The sequence below is a fragment of the Aythya ferina genome (genome assembly GCF_964211825.1).
Source record: "Aythya ferina genome assembly, chromosome: 3".
Classification (NCBI taxonomy): Eukaryota; Metazoa; Chordata; class Aves; order Anseriformes; family Anatidae; genus Aythya; species Aythya ferina.
Window position 1 is genome coordinate 119,766,463 of NC_140298.1, and position 21,057 is coordinate 119,787,519.

General features: G+C 45.7%; 1 protein-coding gene across 15 annotated transcripts in view; it reads left to right on the forward strand.

Moving 5' to 3' along the window:
* The window catches only part of DTNB (dystrobrevin beta), a 194,092-nt gene that overhangs the window by 87,749 nt on the left and 85,286 nt on the right, over positions 1–21,057 (forward strand). For 8 of the 15 annotated variants that reach the window (XM_084514038.1, XM_084514045.1, XM_084514046.1 and 5 more), the window contains one exon: positions 16,940–17,029. The exons of 5 other annotated variants lie outside the window; for them this stretch is intronic. In XM_084514038.1, the coding sequence (XP_084370164.1) occupies positions 16,940–17,029 (90 nt within the window). Of the gene's footprint in view, positions 1–2,529; positions 2,635–16,939; positions 17,030–21,057 lie in introns of those variants that run through there. 2 more of the 15 variants (XM_084514043.1, XM_084514044.1) reach the window with 2 other exon arrangements.

Sequence of the window (21,057 nt, forward strand, 5' to 3'; positions counted from 1 at the left end):
TCCCAGAGTCTGCTTCACGGAGTGTTTGTGTAGACAGTCTTTTAGCAACACGACCCATGGTGTTTTCTCATTTATTGGGTTGCAGGCAACTTGAGGGCAAGGTCTCTTCCATTCTGTCTTTGCTTTTAGCCTCTGCCTGAGGTCTGAGTCTCGTCGCTGTGGTGCAGATGATTGTCTTCAATCTCTGTCAGAGAAGATCCTGCTTTAGGCACGCATGTCCTGCCTTAGCACATGCATACACACAAGCTTGAAACATTTCCTGAGCAACAGAGCCTGCCAGGTTCTGCACCCTCTTCATCCTCTTATATATTTCGTGCTACAGAACAAAATGGTTGAGCCCTCTGCCAGTTGGGACCCAGGGGCAGCAGTTAGTTTGGGCAGTGATCACCTAGTTCCTTACTTTCTACTTTGTCTAACCAACTTTTCCCATTTTCTTAATCCAAATTGGACAATTCACATTTTAAAAGTCTCTAATTCCACAGTCACCGAGACTTTCTCTCCTGTATGGTAGGCTGTGTTCTGACTTACCAGTGTTTCACTCTTCCCAGTACAAGATCAGTTTCTGTGCTGGTATGTGGGAACAGTAGGTGCCTTTTTGTCTCACAGAGCCCTGTAGTCCTAGTAACCATTAGTTTGTCTGCATTATATTTAAAAATCAAATCTGATCTGGAAGAAGAGGACAGAGTGAAGCTTGAGCCAAGATGACCCACAGCAAGTACCCGGGTTTCTTTCTCTGGGAATGCCAGGAGACAGACTGGTGCAAAATATCTGCAGGGTGGCCTCTGATGGAGGGCATGGAGCAGTCCTCCACAGATGAGTTTTTCAGTTGCCTCTTCAGTTCGAACACATGTGAACAAATATTTTATTACTGAAAAAGCAAACGAGAAGATGAAACCAGTATTAGCTTTGCTGCCAAGTACCAATACTGATCCCAAAGTACACTTCACCTAAAGAAACACATCTTTTTCCTAACATCCAGAAACTCGGTCTTTCACATCACCCTCATCTGCCAGCTATGCTGCTGTTCTCCTGTTCCCTGCCCCTGTGGACAGGGCCTGGCTTACCCCTTCCCTTAATCTGAGAAAGAAGGTGCCAGAGAAAATGCTAGGGAGATACCATACCCGGCTTTCATCCAGAATAAGAAGAGGGCCAGCTATTACCACCTGGCCTTCAACTGTTTTCTTGGCCACGTAGACCTTACAATACACTGCTGAGATAAGAAGTAGTGCAATATCACTTCTGTGGGGGATAATGAAGGGAAAGAAAATTGACAGCTCAGGGTAAGTAGGTATTAGTAAGTAAAGTGATATTTAATATAAATACTAATTGGCTTATGACAAGACCTCTACGTTGTCAGGTATTCTCAGGGTACAAGAATTTCATGCTCCTGTCAGCCATGATGACAGATAGCAGATGCTTCAGTAAGATTATAAGCAGTAAGTCATTAAGTCAAGTTAGTAAGTCAAATTTTCCTCAAGGCTTTTGCTTTTACTCCCATCTTGCAGCACTCATTGGTTCACTGCCTCAGTTGTAGCATTTATAGAGACCACTACTTCAAAAATCCGGCACCCACTAATGAGTTCTACAATTCAATTATGAGCTGTTTAAGAAAACTCTTATGTTTTAAAATTCTCCTTCTTCATGCTATTGAAGCCACCTGCTTCTAGTCTAAGAATCCTAGTTAAAAGTCAACTTAATTTTTCCTTCCAAATTCAATCGTGCTTGTTATCCTTCTCATCTTCTTTCAGTGTTTCTTTTTGATGTGGGATGACCAAAACTGCACCAAACTGCACCTACTAACCAAGCCTGAGCCCATTTTGCTGTCCTAGACCCATAATCTTTTGCTTGTGTGAGTTGCAGGGATCCGCATAGCTCTTGTGGACAGAGGCACACAAAGGCACACAACTACCGAAATCTTCCTCTTCTCTGATGTGGTCATAGATATGCATAGATCTGGATTTGGTCACAGGAATCCCAAAAATACCAAATATAGAAACTGCAGTGACCAAGCAAAGCATAAATAGCTTTTCAACAGTACTACCAAGACTAATATTTTGACTAATGAGGGCATGATAGAATCAGCAACACAGGGCTTTGATACACTTCGGCTTTGAGCATTTTTTTTTTTTTTTTTTTTTTTTTTTTTTATAAAGGAGCAAGATATGTTCCAGAACCAGTCTTTAGGAAACCATAAATCATCTTACTTTCAAGCATCTTCTTCTGTCAGGCATCACAAGAACTCACAAGCAGCAAATCTGTGGCAGGTGTCATCATCTGTGATCTCCATACCCATTTTAGTACCTGCCTTTTACCAAGATCCTGGCTCTTCCCTCTTCCAAGATCCCTCTTCCAAAATTATGAAAGGTTACTTCATCTAGCAGATTCTGCAGGAGTTCATGGGAACAGGCTTCTTCTCTCTGTGCTTGCTTATTCCAGAGAAGGAATGGGGTATTTATCTTTTCCTGGACCTGGGGGGAAAGGAAACGCTGCCTCAGGTTCAGGTAGTAATGTTTGCCTCCATCATTCCAGCTCTTCAGGCTCTCAGCTTGCAGAACGCACACTTCTCCATAACCACTCCACAAGCCCATGGGGATGTACCTGAGGCTCGCAGTGGGACCCAAACACATCTAACAGGTATTGTCATTCAGACTCTGCTTAGTGCCTTTGTTCTTTGCAAAACACCTAGCTGTGGTGGCTGTGTAGAGCTGTCAAGCCTAATCAGGGTGTATTTGTTTTTAATTACATCGTAATGAGAAGTAAAAGTCTTCATCAGAGCTTCTCAGGTTGTTCAGCCGAGGATCTGGAAGGAGTGATCAGTGAAAGCCGTTTCAGACTGTATCATTTCTATGGTCCAAGCCATTTCCATCTCTGCAAGGCTAGCCTGCTAGTGTTACTGAGTTGTACTACACTGAAAAGTGCTTCTAAAGTAGCATAGATTATCTTAATTGGGCCTATGTCCACTCACACTAAAGAAATGCTGCATGCCAGGTTTTACTTGGTACTGCCAAAACTTTGGCTCAGGTCAGGTATACACATTTTGGAAAGAATATGGAAACACTGCAAAATGAATTAGAAGAGAGCTATAGAAAACCTACAAGCTGGAAATGTGATGCTAGAAGAGCATTATTAGGGAAGTCAGAGATGTGATTTGATCGCTAGGTTACAAATGTTTATGCATGGAAATGTGTCCAGTAGCCAGGTTTCTTTCTAGCCTTGCACGGAAGGGCCTTTCAAGATCCACTAACTTCTGCATAACCTCTGCACGCAGCCAGTTAAATATATGGCTGCAGAATTTGTGGGCTTAGTCGTAGGCATGACAGCTAAAACACTTGGCTCTTGCTTCAGCTTGAAAAGGACTCCACTTGTCTCAGCATATGCCCATCCACGCATGGTACCGTATTTCTGAGCATCTGAGACTTTTAGCACACTCACTGAGCCACTGAATACATTGAAGCATTGCTGATTCATTTATCCTCTAGTTTGTCAGAGACTTCAAGCACATGTCTGTGTCGTCTTTGTATTCTGCATTCCTTTGAACCTGGAAAATTTACAGGTGCCTGCAGTTAGTAATAGAGTGAGTTAAGGCAGGAGAAACATTTTTTCGCCTTTGAAAATTTCTTGTATTTCTATTTTGTCAGTTCACACGTGTCTGGTTACAGTATTTTCCCCCAAGATTTATCAGTTACTTTTGCTTAGGTTAATCCCTGATGTAAAAGGAAGGGTCTCCTTTCCCTGGCTGGAGGCACGGGCACATCTTGGCAGCGTGAAACAAATTTGGCAGGGTCACAGATTTCCTTGTGCAAGCCGAGTGGCGTTCTTAGCTGCATCTTCATGTGCTGAAGCTGGTCAAAATGGTCACATTTCAGAGAGCTGGCTTCTTTTGGAAAACCAAAAAAACTTATTCCTAATGTTAACCTATTTGTTCCTGTGTCCTATCTTAATAGTTTATGCACCTGGAGTAAATTTTGGGTATAAATGTTAGAAGTAACTTCTAGCATACTGTTTGCCTGGAGAAAAAATTGTCCTGAAAAGAGGAAGAAGCAAAGTAGCAGCAAATGCAGTATCCTACCTAAGTCCTTTCCATTAGGAGGAGCGGATGTTTACACCTTTTTGGCAGATGTTTACAACTTCATCAAACTTTCTTCTTCCTAGCTAATACATTCTGGCTTCTGACAGCAGGCTTATCCAAGAGTAAGGGTTTTTGGTTCACTTTGCTTTCTTTCCCCAAAAGGTGGAGCAAATGTGGATGAATTTATTTCAAGAGACAGTTGAAAGGACCAATAACTGGATAGCTATACATGATTTTATTTAAAAAAGAAAACTTCTGGAATTTTTCATCACATCCACACCCCTAATGATACCCGTTAGGACACTGCTGCTCATAGAGCTTCTGGTAGATATAACCAACGCAGAACCTGTGCTTCCTAGTAATATTTTTAATAAGCAAGGTGGGTACCGACGTGGCCCTATGGGCTGTGGGCAGTCCCACATCACACTGGTGACCTGAAGCTTGTGTTGGTTCACATCTCAGGCTTCTGGTGTGACACTCTTGTGGTGGGCAGGGTGCCTGCCCCGCCAGCCCTCAGCTCCCCCAGGGCACAGCGATCGCTGCTGTTTTGTCATCCCCGTCTGCCAGAGACATGAAAATAACCAACATTTGACAACTGCTTTGTTGGGACTCAGACTGAGCTGAAAGAGCAGAATTTTAATGCCTGAGCTCACTTTTTCATAAGCTAAAAACTGAAAAACAAGCAAACCAAAGGAGCTCTCATCAAGCGCTGCTCTTCAGTCCGGGCACATCTCCGAGGGAAGCCTTCCTCGTTCCCAGCCTCCTCATCCTCTGCTTTCAGTGGGAAAATATCCAGAGGGGCAGTGAACTCTGCAGATCCCAGGACTTCTGTAGCTAAATTTTGCAAGAGGCAAGGAGCTTTCTGTGGTCTATAAAATGCTGCAGACAGAATGAGGTCAGAGAAAGTTTTTCCTGTTAAGCAGGAAGTTCTGGCAGCAGGAATGTAGCTATGGTCACTCGTGGCTTTGGATTATTTTCACGTTTAGGTATGTAATACTACAATTTTGTTATTTTTCATCTTTCAGAATGTAAGTGTCAAAATTTAAAAACAAAACAAAAAAAAACCCACTGATTTAATGACATGTTTACATTTGGTGGCATTGTATCAGATGTGGGAGGCGATTGTTTGGTGCATTTATCAGGTGAAACATTTACAAACAGAAAATTTGAAAGCAATCTTGTCTATATTTGTTGCCTATGATACAACAAAACAGTATTTCTCTGATCTTTACAGCCAATGAACCTTTCTAAATAGAAGGAGAGGATTATGTCTCTTCTGTTAGGCTAGGCCAAACCTGTTAAATATGTTTTGTCCTTTAGTTAATTTATTTTATGTGATTCAGGAATAGATTTTTTTCTTTCTGTTGTGGTCAGTGTGCACTATTCTTCCCTCAGTCATTCTGTTCCCAGTCAGCCAGTCCCTCAGGTAGGTTAATTCCCCTCTTTAATACCCCTCAGCCTCTGCTGTTTTCTCAGCAGCCATCTCTCTGCAGGTTACGCAGCATCTTTTACCTTGCAGATCTAGGTTAGAATTTAAATGCGTCGTATTTTACTCTCGTTGATGTATGTAGCATGTGAAATATGGATGGATCATTCTCTGCCTTTTCCTAAAAAGGCTCGTGCGTGTGCCTGTTGTCCCTGTAAGCCCTATAAATGTGTAAGAGCGACAATCACCTCAACTGCTTGGCTGCCTGCAGCAGAGGCGTTTCCTCCTGAGCTGCTTGCAGAAGGCTCCCTGCACAGCTCATGTGCACAAAGAAACTCTGCTGGAGTGTGGCCGAGCAGCCCCAGTGCTGCCGTCCCCGTTAAGATGAGAGCACTCCAGCAGTGCCTGTTCCTTCCCTGCTGCCTGTAAAGGGAGTGCATTCTGCTAGCTCATGCTCATAGGCCTCCCGTAATGAGTGTTCAGGGAGGCAAACGTTTCTCCTTTGGACTGCGAAAGGCCTTTAAAATATAAGTGCTTTTAAACAACCTAGCTTATTAAAGTCACTAGGTTTGCTACCTATAATAACAAAATACTGCATCTGCTTTTTCTGATTTCTACAGCTAAGGAGCTCGGAGACTATAGACATCTACATTTGGATAGGAGAATCATGTTCTTACCGTCTAAAAACAAAACTATTTGCAGCTTTAAAACTAAAGTGGAGAGGGATATGATACCTATACAATATTCAGAACCAGTTCTTCTTCCTAAGAGATTGTATTTCCACTAACTCCAATTTGGATTATTTTTTTTCAGTCTTCTTCTCCTAAGGTCCCTGATTATCTGCTCTTTGTAGTCCTTCGCCCTCTTTCTACCTTTATTTTTGTTTGTCATTATTTCCCTCTGCTGTCTCCAGTGCCGTTGATTAGCATCCTGAGTTCTGTCCTGCTGTGGGTTTGCAGATGGTGCATGACTGAGCAGTTTCCAGATTTTTGATCAGACCTCCACAAACCTTCCTGCCATCAGCTCAGCATTGATATCTATGTCATTGATGTCGTCCTTTGTTTAGTTCTGTAACCCAGAGTGATTTTTATTTGCTTGGCTAGCTTAATTTATCTTCTGACAGTTTCCAATGTACCTTTTTTCTCCTTTGTTCCCATGTCCACATATATCTCTCCAACATTTCCTTCTAGCTGTCCAGTCAGCAATTCCACCTGAAAGTGACTGAAACTACTGTTACTGCCCGTCCTGCCATTTGTCTTGGACAGGTGTAGTACGTTCTTTTTTTTTTATTTTCTGCTTCTAGAGGTGTGTGACATCTAGAGACCCTAGCGCCTTTCTAGCCGTAGAGCCTAGGCCATGGAAAGCTGGCAGCCTGTGGGCAGCCACAGGTGCTCTTGCCCAAGGAAGATTTGGCAACACCCCGAAACCAGTCACAAGAGAAAGGGACAGCAAAGAGGAAGGAAGGATGAGGACAAGAGTCAGCGCAATGAATTAGTCTAACAGTTTCAAGCAAGGAGTCATGTGTTTCAGTACTTACTGCTTAAACTGGTATCTAGATGTCTATAGGCATTTATTTTTAACCTGTGGTTTTAAATCCTTGGGGTTCAGTTTTGAGTCTGTGGGATGTGGGTTTTGAGGAAGATGCATTAGGTGAGTGTGGGGAGCTTGATGGGGTGGAAGAAACAGTTGAAAGCATCAGCAAGGGAAATAGTCGGGAGATAGATTCGCTACTCTTAAGTGAGTATAATTTAAAATTCCAGATAACAGGGAAGTGTGTGAATAAAATATAAAAGACATCTTTGTTCTGGGGCCTCATCAGAGAAGATGCTTCTCTCACTGTTGGCATAGAGGTGGTCTGGGGCTATTGCAGAGAGTTTGCAGATACCATGCCCTGCAGTCTCATCCTGGCAGCCAGCGAGTGCCTCGTGGTGCTGCTGTGTTGGAACAGGCACAGAGACACAGGGCCTGCGGGCAAGATAGCTGTGTGTAATCCTGATGCTGTCTTCTTTAATGGTGTCTTCTAACCTACCTCTGCTGTGAAACGTTTGGTCTACCTTTAAACTGCCTCTCACCTCCGCTGCTTTCATCCTTTCTGTAGCTTTTTCCTTTCTCAAGCAGTGCTTCTTCAGGTTATCGTGTGCTGCCTCTGGAGTAATATTTCCCTGTCCAGTTCTTCCTCCCTCCAGTTCACAATGGATTTTCCAGTAACATTTTGCAGTCTAGCTGCTGTTACAGGGTTGTTGGGTTCAACAGAGTGGCATTGGTACAAACACTGTGCAAGGAAAGGGAATGGGGAACGAGAAGGCCCCATCAGCAGCACCCAGCAGGCCGAGCAGGTCCAGAGTATGGCACTCCAGCTATGGATTTGGATTTGTTCTGTCGCCTTTCTCATCACGTTCAAATCCTTCATTTCTTCCTCAGTTCTTTTTTTTACTCCATTTTGCCTACACTTATTTCTTTCTAGACACAACGGACTGGCTGAGGCTGGGACCTTTGGTCTGTCTGGTCCCACACCTGCAGGGTGCCCAGCACCACATCCAGTTGCACGTTGAAGCTCACTACAGATGGAGAGTCTCCAGCCTCATTAGGCAACCTGTGCCAGTGTTTTTACCAACCTCAGAGTTAAAATATATATATATATATACTTTTTTTTTTTTTAATTCAGATTGAATTTTAAATTTTGAGCCTCCTCTGCTCCAGGCCCAGCAGCCCCAGCTCTCGCAGCCTCTCCTCACGGCCTGGGCTCTCCCCACTGGGCCCAGGTCTCTGTGCTGTGGGCCCAGGACTGGTCCCAGTGCTCCAGGGGCAGCCTCACCAGCACCCAGCAGAGGGGCAGGGTCCCCTCCCTGCCCTGCTGGCAGCTCTGCGATACTGATGCTTTCATTTTTGTTCAAGTCTTTGGTTTTCACACTTACACGTGTTTGGTGATGTGTGGACAGACACATGACAGACACACTCTCCTCATTCAGAACCTCTTCAGACTGGCTGACCATTCAGACTGGTCTTGCTGAGCCCTCTCTTCCCTGGGCCTGGTAAGATTTTGATTTATTTTTTTTCCCCAAGTAACTTAGCAGCAGCATACATATTCAGACAGCTTTTATCACTGCTGTATTTCTGACTCCACTTTTCTGGCAGTTCATTCCTCCCTTCCTGTATCTGCTTTAAATTCAAGTTTTACCAGATAATGCTTTTTTTTATCCCTGTATTCTCTGCCTTAATGATGAGCATCCAGCAGGCAGCTGGTGTTGGACTGGTTTCCTGTTACGTTTCCCTGCATAATCGTGTGATTTTCATCTTAGATACAGGTCCCATCATCCTTCCTGCATATGATAGCTGGAGGGTAGGGGTCTGAAGAAATTAAAAGGCTGTTTGCAGTTTTCAAGTACTGCGGTGGTTTCCCAGTGACTTTAAATCTTGAAGACAGATTACATCACTGTCTGAAGAGCGTGCTGTAGGTCAGTCAGAAATATGGCTTTGATTCAGAAATTACTGTGCTAAATTTCATTTCTGTTTTATGCAGAGAGTGGTGGTAATTATCCTTTTTGACCTTAACATCTATTTAAATCAATCACGGGAGAAAATAACGTGGCAGAAAACAAGAGATCCATCTAGATTATGTGCTGGCAGCTCTTCCTGAAAGCTCTTTCCTTACGGAGTGGCCAGAGCAGCAGCGTGCAATTTCATAAGGATTTGCAAAGTTGTGAGCCATGACATTGGAAACTTGCAGGGATTTCTTGCTGTAAATTTCAGGATTTTTTAATAGATTGTCTACTTTACTTGGCTTCCCTGGTAAGTTTTCAGAAGAGAGATTAATTTAAGACACCAAAAGCATCACTTAAATACTTCATTAATTTATTGAGCTCCTTATAAAGCTGCAGAGCCAAGAGTTACTGCATAAAGCTTGACAAGCAGCACTTCAGACATCAGGCTCTACATGGCTTGGAGGAATGATTACTCATAAAAAGGGTCACACGTTTTTCTAATAACCTGGGAGTGGAGGTTGTTCTCTGGCTCTTTTCCTCAGCCTGCCAGAGTTCCTCTCCAGCTGTAGAGGAGCCAGCCAGCCCTGCAAGCCCCGTGCTCCTCGAGGCACGGGTACGTGCCGCAGCCACAAGGTACCCGGCCAAAACCTTTACAGCAGGACCAGAGGAAGCGTCCTGCTGCTCAGAGCAGCTTTGTGCCCATTCCTCTGACCTCGTTCTGCCTTCCCACTTAATCTCGCTTCCCTTTCTCCCCCAGAAGGAGCACGTTAGCTTTATTTCTTGCTGCCTTTTGACTGTTGCTTTGCATGGTGTCTGTTTTTGTGTATGGTGGCTGTCGCTATACGGAAAGTGTGAGAAACGTGCTGCAAGTTCCATTTCCATGCTACGTTAAAGAATTCAGTCACAGCTTGTGGCTAACATGGGGATGAATAGGTGTTACTTTATCCTGAATACCATCTTCTGAAAACTAAAGGATTCTATGTTTATAGCATAATTCTGAGTTTCTGCTACCAGACTTGTATCATTTTTTTTAAAAAGTAGAACAAGAGGAGCCCTTGGTGTGTCTGACTGCTGGCCGACCAAGTTAAGGCCAGGTGTAATTCTGGAGGGTGTCTAAAAATTGTCTTGGAAGCTGTAGATATGAGTCAAAGAGTAGGGTAGATAGAAAGCTGGTTTGTAAAGGAGATTTTTCGACAGTGAACTTCCCCAGACTTCAGGTTTTAAAGAAATTTGTAGAGAGACACAGCCATGGCTGTGCTGGTGGCAGAGCTGCCCCAAGTGTTCCTCTCCCCCGACTGCTTGCTCCCGACAGCCGGCTGTGCCTGTGGTTGTACCAGCACCGCTGGCCAGGACCATTCCCTGTGCAGTCACAGAGCTGGTCTGGGATTGTTTTGTTCATGGAAAAAAGGGGAAAAGGAGGGAGGGTGGCGTGGTGGTGTCAAGAGGTGGCATTGCTGCTTGCCTGTGCTTGGGCTGCGTAAGCGTGTAAGTATTTTTGCTGAAATACGTGTCTGAAGGTGGAAGGAATACCTTCAGGTTCCTGAATATGTTATAAAACAATCACTCCGTACTCACGTAGACAGGGGATAAAAATAGTTGACACGTCTATGTTGAGAACAAATCGTGTCAAAGAATGGAAATTGGATGGTACCGGGTGGGTGGGTGGCCTCAGGAAGGAGGGGGAAGCATTAATTTAAAATGCGTTGACTCATGAAGCTTTTGACACTTTCCCATATGGTATTTTCATAAATAAACTAGTTAAATGTGGACTGGTTGAAACTACTGTTAAGTGGGTGCAACAGCAGTTGAAAAATCACAGTCGGAGAAAGAAAATATCAATATTTTCCTACCAAAGAGGGAGCACGTGTCAGGTAGGATCCCACAGGGGTCTGTGCCGAGTTCAGCCTTACTCAGTTTATTTCTTGACAGTTTGCATGATGAAATAGGGACACATGTACATAAATTCTGTACCGACGCTACGGAAATTCTTCAGAGGGCAAGCTTCTAATTCAGAACGGTCCTGTAAATCAATAAGATGAAATGAGTAAAGACAGCTTCAAGCGACAGAAAATAAAATAAAAAGCATGAATAAGAAGCAGAGAATGGCAGACTAGACAGGCCTATTGTTGAACAGTATCTGGGGAATTATAATGGATTAGAAGCTGAATGCAAATGAACAAAATTACCGCAAAAAGAGCAAATAGTGTGACTGGGGGGTGCTGTAAAAGGAGAGCCGTATCTAGCACTCCTGAGACAGTTACTCGGTTGGTTCTTGGGTAGCAGGGGCTTGGCACCCGATGTGCTTTAGGGCAGCATATGCTAAGGAGGCTGCAGACACACTGCATGTTCTGGAATGACCAACAGCAGTGACTGGAGAAATGTCCCCTGGGGCAGCCCTGGGGGGCGAGGGGCTGGCGGGAGGGCTGTGCCCGCATGGGGAGGGCACAGGCACCGGGTTTGGTTCTTGGGAATGGAGATTCCAGGTCAGGGGTGCAAGCTGCAGGCCCAGAGATGTGTTAAGTTCTGTTGATAACGTTTCAACCAGGATATGTGGGACAGCAGCACCCTTTAGGAACAGTTTAGGCAAGCATCTGCTGTCTCATCCATTTGATATCCCCATTGAGGAGAGGGGTGGACTGCACACCCTCAGGTGTCCTTCCCATTTGACAGATGTAAATTAATTAAACCTGTGCCAAGCTGCAGAGCCATTCTGATTTTCTTCAATGTAGGCACTGCCTCGGTGTTTTGTGTGGAACAGCTTCACCAGGAGACCAAACGTCCACCTTGTGTTCATTAGCAAGGGGATCCCAGGATCCCGGAGTGGTTCAGGCTGGCAGGTCCCCCCCCCCAGTGCCACCCCCTGCCATGGGCACGATCCCTGTCCCCAGCCCCATCCAGCCTGGCCTTGTAGGACTGGAGACCTCAGGACATAGGAGATGCGACTCCAGGTCCCTGCTGGCAGAAGAGAAACTTCTAAACTGTGGCTGCCGTGGTGTGGGCGAGTCGTAGGGAAGGGCAGGGATGCAGTGCTCTTCTGGGCACTGCTGTTGTCAGTTCTGTGGTTATCTTGTTGTTTCTGTAGCTTTTACTGTTGATGCATGACAGTAAAACACTTCATAAATGTCAGAATAAACAGCATTAATTTCCTAAGGCTTTGTTACTCTCATTTTGCTTCGAGTTACTCAGCAAATCCTGTTTGGATTCATGATTGCCTTGGGCTACTCCAGAGCTGCCCTTTGGCATCGGACGCATTGAAAACAAAGCCTAGAGAAGCCAGGAGCAGAACCACATTTGGCAAGGCCAGAGACCTTGACAAGACCCTAATCACCCTAATTTGCCACGACCCTAATCAGCAGCTGTGGGAGCACCCCTGGGGTGTCCCAGTGGCTGGTGACCAGGAGCTGCACTGTGGTGGTGCCGTGCTGTGGGGCCTGGCCCTGCGGCCTGCAGAGAGAGCCAGAGATGGTGGGGAGGGATGGGAGCCATGCTGGGATGAGCAGAGCCACAATGCTGCTTTTTGTCAACCAAAGCAACGAAATGCCTCAGGTCATGAGTTTGAAGCACAGCACTAGTTCGTCAAGGTACCTAGCACTTTCCAAAGGCCTTGGTGGCCTTGGTAGTGCTAGGCTGATGGCTGGACATGAACTTAAGGGTCTTTTCCAACCTAAATGATCCTCTGATTCTATGATTCTGTGACTTAAACCTCAAAACACCAGAAATGTAGAGGCTGAGGATTATGTACACTTAATCCCACTTGAGTGGGATGGAGGAGCCAAGGGGCATTCCAAATAATTGTGTACCTTACTGAGGCCAGCATGAAAGCATACATGCCTATATCCTAACAATGGACATGTCCGTGATGTCCTGTCAGTTGCTCTGACACTTACTACTTCCACTTTTTACTCTGCACCGCTGCCCAGCTGTAAATCACCATGCTGCAGCTGCTTCGGATGAGCACTAATTGCTTTACAGGCATTCCAGAGGTGATATACTGGTGAAGTTTGCAAAGAGTTAAGCTTGTCTCAGGCTTTCCCAGAGGATCTGAATTCAGTAAAAGGCGAGCCCTTTGGAAACAAGAGCTGAAGATGTGTGTCAGCATAACCTAAATTCTGCTTTCCTCGAATAATCAGCCACCATTTCCATGATGTCTCTGCTCAGGGGACTGGTGCAGGCTGCCCTCTGCCAACAGGGCAGCACACTCAGCCACTGGGGTGCTTGGGCAGTGGATACAGATGTAATGCTTTTTCTTTGAACCACAGGTCTGTTTGTGAGTTTTGCAGAGCAGGATTGCCTGCACTAGATTTATATTTTAATACTTTTGTTCTATGAAAGCAACACGCATACCTAGAAAATTTGTATGATACCTCGTGCAACTCACAAGGTGCCATTAAGCCCTACGCTTTCTCCTGCCCACTGCACTTAGATATTCATAGAGCCATAGAATAGTTTGGGCTGGCAGGGCTCTCATAGCCCCCCTCAATGCAAACCCCCTGCCATAGGCACAACCACTGCCCCCAGCCCCATCCAGCCTGGCCTTGGGCACCCCCAGGGATGGGGCACCCACAGCTCCTGGGGCAGCCTGCACCAGGCCTCACTGCCCTCAAAGGGAAGGATTTCCTCCAAACTTCTAATCTAAATCTTCTCGCTTTTAATTTAAAACCATTTCCCTTTGTTCAGTCACTATCTGCCTGTGTAAAAACTCACAGAATCACAGAATGACTTTGGTTGGAAGGGACCTCAAAGCCCCCCCAGTTCCAACCCCCTGCCATGGGCAGGATGCCACCCACCAGATCAGGTTGCTCAGGGCCTCATCCAACCTGGCCTTTAACACCTCCAGGGATGGGGCACCCACAGCTCCTCTGGGCAACCTGTGCCAGTGCCTCACCACCCTCTGAGTGAGGAATTTCTTCCTAACCTCTCATCTAAATCTCCCCTCTTGTAGTTTAAAGCCATTCCCCCTTGCCCTATCATTATCTCACTGAGCAAAAAGTTGCTCTCCATCTTTTTTATAAGCCCCCTTTAAGTATTGAAAAGCCACAGTGAAGTCACCCTCTGTTCCCATGCAGTTGCTCCATCACAGAAATATTGACTGCTATAGAAAATAATATATATAATACAGACTGGTCAGGCATGATTTGCCCTCGTTGAAGCCATGGTGGCTGTCCCACATCACCTTGTCTTGCATGTGCCTTGACGTTGCTTCTGGGAGGATCTGTTCCGTGATATTCCCAGGTAGAGAGGTGAGGCTCACCAGTCTCTAGTTCCCCAGGTCTTCCTTTCAACCCTTTTTAAAAGTGGGAGTGATGTTTCCTTTTCTCCAGTCACCAGGAAATTCACCTAACTGCCAGGACTTCTCAAACGGGCTAGAGAGAGGCTCGGCACCTCCATCAGCCAGTTCCTTCAGGACCCTGGGACCCATGGCATCGGGCCCCATAGACTTGTACTCGTTCAGCTTCATCAGGTGGTCTCCAACCTGCTCTTCACTTACAGTGGGAGGGACTCAGCTCCCCCAGCCTTCATCTTCAGGTTCAGGGAAACAGAGACGTGTGAGGCCTGACTGGTGGTGAAGGCTGAGGCAAAGAAGTTGTTGAGTACCTCAGCCTTCTCCGTGTCCCTCGTTACCAGTTCTCTCCTCTGCCATTTATCAGCAGGGGTACACTCTCCTTGGCCTTTCTTTGCTGGCCAATGTACCCAGAGAATCCCTTCTTGTTTTTTTGTGTGTCCCTTGCCAAGCTCATTCCATCTGTGCTTTGGCTTTCCTGCTCCACACCTGAACATCCCCGTGCTCATCCCAGGCCACAGGGACACAGCCTGCGAACACAGCGGTGAGTTCTCCCCAGGTGCCCCTATTCTTCTGGTGATGCATTCAGCAGGGCAGTGGGCTTCCTCCCTGGGGATCCTCTTTCTCCAGATCTTCTCTAAGATCTGAGATCTTAGGGCGAAGGCAGAGAGGAGGCTGGCAGCATGTGCCGTAGTTTGGCACTCCGTGATTTTCTGACGTTTGGAGGCTGCTGAGCAATGTACTGCAGGGGGATGGAGAACCACCAGCAAGCTTCCTTGTGTTCAGAAATGTGAATGAAAAGTCTGATAAGTGCTAAGAACAGTGCTCAGACTCATGTTAATTTAACTCTTTTTTTCCCTTTCAAAACCAGGAATGCTAATCATCATCATAATAGCCATCATCAAGCCATAGCCATTTTGAACTTACAGTGTGGTCATTTCTGCTGGGCTTTTTCTTTTCACAAGAGTGTGTGTGAGATGAGTTGTAATGAAAAAGGTCTCAGAATCCTAATGCTTGTGGTTGCAGCAATGTGCCAGCTAGAATGCTTATCTAAAATAAAGCTTTTCAGGACTTGCCAGCAGTCAGCCTTCACAGAGTGTAGATTGCTTAAAATTCTTCTGTGCAGTGGTTAATGTTAAGTCTCTTTCTTATTACAAAGCCATTATTACTAAGGTTGCTCCTTGCCCAGAGGGGTTGATGTGGGTAATTCTGCTTTGCCTCCTTTTCATAAGGTCTTACTCTGCTTCTGGCAGACTTCTCTGACATGTTGCTGCACATAGCAGAGAAAAAAAGAGTTTGTGTGCCTAAAAAATGTGAATTCTGCTTTCATAGTATCTGCATATCGATGCTGAAAGCAATAAATGCCATATTTATAAAAGCTGCTGAAACAAATAGTTCCTGGACATGTGTGGAATTAACTGCAGTTTGTAAGTTGAAAGAGCAGCTTGAATACCTGACGTAGACATGAAAAATGGAATTTCTCATATTTCAAGAAGAAATACATCATATGTTAAAATAATGGCACATTCACAAATGACTTTAAGGTAACAACCCGATCTTGTATCTGCACAGGACTGCTCACCTCCTGCTACAGAGCAGTGCTCTCTGTAGGCGTGCACCATTTCACGTGGCAGCACGTCGTACTGGGGCCTGTAGGCAGAACTTGACGTGGATGTGGAAGAGATCTAGCACAGCAGGATTGGTGTATTGCTCTTTGGGTTTGTGAACAAATTGTTCCTGCTTTTTTGTGCAATGCCTGGGATTAAAAAAAATCATTTTGTTGTGTCCTGCCAGGGTTATTGAGATGCTGCTATTTCAAGCGTGATAGAAACCAGCCTGTATTAATTGGACCATACAGACAGATAATTATTTCTGTGGGGTTATGTCTGACAAATAGTTCTTGCGTTCAGTCTCTATTCATGAAAATATTTAAAAGTGAAACAGCTTTATTTTTATAAGTGCTCAAACCAACCAAACAACAATGCTATGTCATTTGAGGAATCCCTGCCTGACGGTGGTTCTGTTGCTACAAACCACTAATTATTTTGTTTGGTATCGCTTTCCTCGTGTTTTTGTTTGGTGGCCTGTTTCATGAGAGAAAGAGAAGAAACTGGGTGCTTCCAGTTCTAATTTTAGACGTAGTAATAAAACTGCAACCCTGGTGGTTTGGCCTATATTCGGAGCTGTCTGACAGCAGAAAGGCAGCGGTAAGTTCTGCTCGGCTTGGAGGCGGCAGGAGGTCACCCCCCTCAGTGGCCATGGCTGTGTTTAGCTTTCTGTTCCAGAAGAGGCTCGCTGCAGACCACGGGTGCTGGTAGAAATGTCCCTGCTGCCATCAGGGACTGCCCAGTGCCTTGTGTCGGATGGGTACGGGTGGTGCTGCCTTCCCAAACCTGCAGCAGGCTCAGGGAAGTTCCACGGCTGTACTCGTTGCACATTTAGGTACCCAAATGTTCTCCTAATCTGTGTTTTAACCTTTAGCTTCAGAAGCTGTTTTGTTCGTGTGACTTGCTGAACCATATTTACCCTTTTAATTGCTCATCTATTTGTTTTAATTTTTAACCATTTATTTCGTTAACGTTCATTAGTTATTTGCTTTGTATTCACATATGTATGTTTGATTTATGTATTTATGTATTTATGTTCTGTTTGCTCTCTTTTTTTGCCTTCATCACTACTAGGTTACAGTGCAACCCGGATGCTGCCAGCCGATTAGCTGATGAGCATGCACTGATTGCAACCTTTGTGAACCGGCTGCAGAGCGGTGCACGGTCAGTGTTAGGAAGGTGCTGCTGGAGCGGGGGGGTGCAATAACGCTGTTTCCTCTGGGAGTCACGTTCCAGTCAAAGGTGTTTGGCCTCGGCCAGCAAATAGATGGAAATACACTCAGTGTTCTCTGAAACCTTCTGGAACCACACAAGTACGTGTGCACGCACGCACAAGCATGCAGAGGGGAAGGCACCAGCTGGGAAGTGGTCGCTGTGCCCAGTCCCACCCCGCTGCATTCGCTGTGCTGAGAGCCCCATGCACGAACTGGGTAACATTGCCCCAGGGGGGTAAGGTAAATGTTCTTTCCTGACCATTCTGGAGTCTTTTTTTTTCACCCATAGGAAACCATCTAATCTCCACTGTAAGTTTTTTCACGGCCAGCTCAAAACCCTTAATTTTTGTGCCCACATTATTCTGCAACTCAAACTGTTCTTCCTCCTCCTTGTTGGTTATACCTCTCCACCTCCAGTGCAGTCATAGGCACATGTCCCACCCCGCCACTAGCTTTGCCTACCTGAGCTAACCAGGCAAGCTCTTTCAGTGCCATCAGTGTGACCTGCATAATGTGGCAGTCTCTTTCTGTGCCTTTCAAAGAATGCTAATGCTTTGAAAAATTCTTTTCACTCAGCTTTAGTATTTGTGCACATTTATGTTTCATATCTGTGTCTGTGTAGAGAACTTTTACCCTAAAGCCCCAAAATGTAGCTCTCCCATTTCATCACAGGACATCGCCAGGGGCTTTTCTGTATTCCACTTCTGGACCTAATTAAATTATACCTTCACAGAGCCAGAGGTTTAGTGATCTGGGGGCTATATGTAAGGGCCTTGCTCTATCCACGTTGTCCTCCTCTGGATAATGTTTTTAGTCCTATTTCAGCACTCTGTCATGTAGAAATTTGTATTCTACTGCCGTTTTGATGAAGTGCTTTCTGGCTTTCCAGAGAGAAAGTCAGTTTTTTTCTTGTCACTGAGTCACTGTTGTCTGCTATCACCAGCTGTGTACTGCAAGTCCACAATATTGTTCACAAGATGATGAACCCCAGGAATTTTGGACTCTCACCTTAAGCCAATTACTGTAATCATCAGACTTTGAGATAGAAAGAAGTTTCTGCATCTTGCAGAGTATAGGACAGAGTGAAATACTGGGGGTAGCCCATAGTGGCCATGTTGCAACCAGCTGGAGTAGAGGCTTTCAGTCACTGAGGTCTTTGAATTAAAAAAATTCACTTGTTACCAGAGTAACAGTATACTCCTTGAAGGAGCCAAACATAAAGAAAATAGTTTTAATCCTGCTCTCTTTGTGGATGGGAGTGTCTGCCAAGCCAGTACGAGGGAATGCCTCTGCACATTCCTGATGAAATCTGTACTCCTTTGTCACTGCTTTTGATCTTTTTTTTGGATTATTTTTAGTGGCAGGGGGAAGGCAAAAAAATCTTCTGTATCTTTCTGCTTTTGGCAGGCTGTATGGAGATTCTCAGGGCACCCCAGCCAGCTGTTGCAGACCATGCCCATTTCTGACCAGGGGACACCAGTAGGTCCCACGTCACACAGCGCCTGCTGCAGCACCCATCCCTGGCTTCCCCTCCTGTGCTCTCCTGTTTGCAGCGGCTCTGGGCTGCTCTTCTGGCCCTGCTGCTGTTCTTACAGTCATCGTGGCCCTTCTCCTGCCAGGGCTTTGGGACCAGAGCACCTCCTCAGATGTTTCACACCAGATACTCTGGTACAGAGCCTAATATCCCGTCCCTGTAAAGACGTGGCTTTCAGAGAGCCCTGTGGTGGAGGAGCTGCTCATCACACTGACAGTCTGTCCCAGTGACTAATTATGCTAAAAGAAGAGCCCTTCTGCAAATTTGTACTTATTTTTCTTCCACTTAGAGTCACTGATGTTGTGTATACTTACATTTGCTCTTTATCGTCAAGTATCTTTTCACGTCCTTCAGCCAGCCCTTGAGAGCCTTTAAGCCATGGCCAGCTCCATCCCTGAGATTTTTCATTGTATTAAGGATTATTTAATTCACTGATGTCCTCCAACCAAAAAGTCCATCCAAGCTACGTAAGGCTTATAGCAAACAGAGCTCAGCGGATTTCATTTATTTGACAATAATATATTTTTCTTTTTTCTACCGACTGTATTATTATGGTAGCAGGCCAAATTGGCTAAGTGCTTTTCAAAGAATTAACAGAAAACCCCACCCTAAAGGATGTGCCACAGGCAAAGACAGCTGCAGAGCGCAGCAAGTGGTGCAGCACGCAGCGAGAAAGCTTACAAAGCTGATGAGCTTTACGTTATTACTTGAACAGTTGAACAGTTACAGATTTCTTAATCTGGGCATTCAAAACCTTCATTCCCCATCATTCAGCATCCCTGCCCCTTTCCACAATCCGCGTGGAGCCTCTATGCCAGCTCTGCTTTTCACCCAAAAAACGTTAAGTAGCCCTACTGGGAGTGTCATTATTTTTATGTATTCTGTATTCTGCATTTCCTGCAGAATAGCTGGCCACCAGATTTGTGTGTTTTACTTTTGGTCAGTTGATACATGGACAGATGGCTGGTTAGATGCATGGCTGCTTTGATTTGGTTTCCTTTAAAATCCCAGTTCTCTGAAATCACAGTTGTCTGCAGCACCACTGACTTTAAAGCAGAGTGAAAAGAGAAAATCACTTTCCTTGAAGCTATTCTGTCCCCAAAATGCTTACTCTTCGGTCACCATTAGAATCTGAGAATCACAGAGTCACCTAGGTTGGAAAAGACCTTCAAGGTCACCACGTCCAACATCAGCCCGACCTACCGAGTCCCATCACTGAGCCACCTCCCTCAGAGCCACGTCCACACGTCTCATAAATGCCTCCAGGGATGGGGACTCCACCGCTGTCCTGGGCAGCCTGTTCCAACACCTCTCCACCCTCTCCATGAAGAAATTCTGCCTAATATTTCATCTAAACCTCCCCTGGCACAATTTGAGACTGGTTCCTCACACCCTGGTTGGCACCTGGGACATGTGGACCTTCAACTCAGTGCTGGAAGAATAAATCAAGCCTTCTGTTGGCTGCCCTCTGCCCCTTCTCTGCATCATGAATTCCAAAGCACTTTTGCAAGGAGCCGAAGATCTCAAAACTCCCACTGTGTCTGAGCAGCTCCTGCACCCTTTACCAGTCCCCCAGCCCTAGCCAGTAGTTGGGCTGCCCGAGCTCATTTCTGTGTTAGTGTTTGACAGCAGGGCACTGCCATCTCGGCTTTCCCTTTGCAGACTACATCTGCCCCCTGAGTAGATGTTTCTTTTTTTCTTTCTTTTTTCATGTGTATGGCTTCACGTGAGCTTTAAGCCCAAGAAGTGCAGGCTTCTGCGTGTCCCCTTCCCCTGCCCCGGTCCTCCTGCCAGTGTCCCCACTCTTTGTGTTAACTCCAGCATTTATGCATCCACCTGCCCAGCTGGATCAGGGGACAGCCCTGGCAGAAAAGAGCTGCTTTGTCCTGCCAGCCCCCCTTCACCCTCCCTGATGCCCCAGGGGTTCCCCCTGTGGCCCCAGTTGCTCCATGTCCACCCGTGGTTGTCCCAAGGCTGGAGCGCGCCAGACGCACGATGCCCCAGCCCCTCCAACCCTTTCACAGGGTGTCTGCACTGCCTGCCCCAAAGGGAGAAGCAGGAGACCTCTCGGTTTGACTAATCAGTGCTCTGTAAGTAGCACAAAGTTATCAAAATAGACCAGACAGTATTTTTAGGACAGGGAAATCTATGGCATTACCTTTCCAAAATTCTGCTGCCTGGCAAATCTCCAAACTCTTCCTTGTGCCCTCCTCCCTTCTGAGCTCTGGGCTGCAGCCAGGGTTATTCTCTCTATTTTCTTCCTTTCCTGTCCCCCTGAGAACTACAAGGAGGTGAGTTTTCCCTCACAAAGCAATGTAAAGAACCCCAAAATGTTTCTCAGGTTGTTTTTACTGCCCTGTTAGTCCTACGGCGAGGTGTGTTGCAGGGGTGCCTTGAGCCTCCCACTTCAAACCTGTGTTGTGTGTCAGTGAGCACGCAGGAGG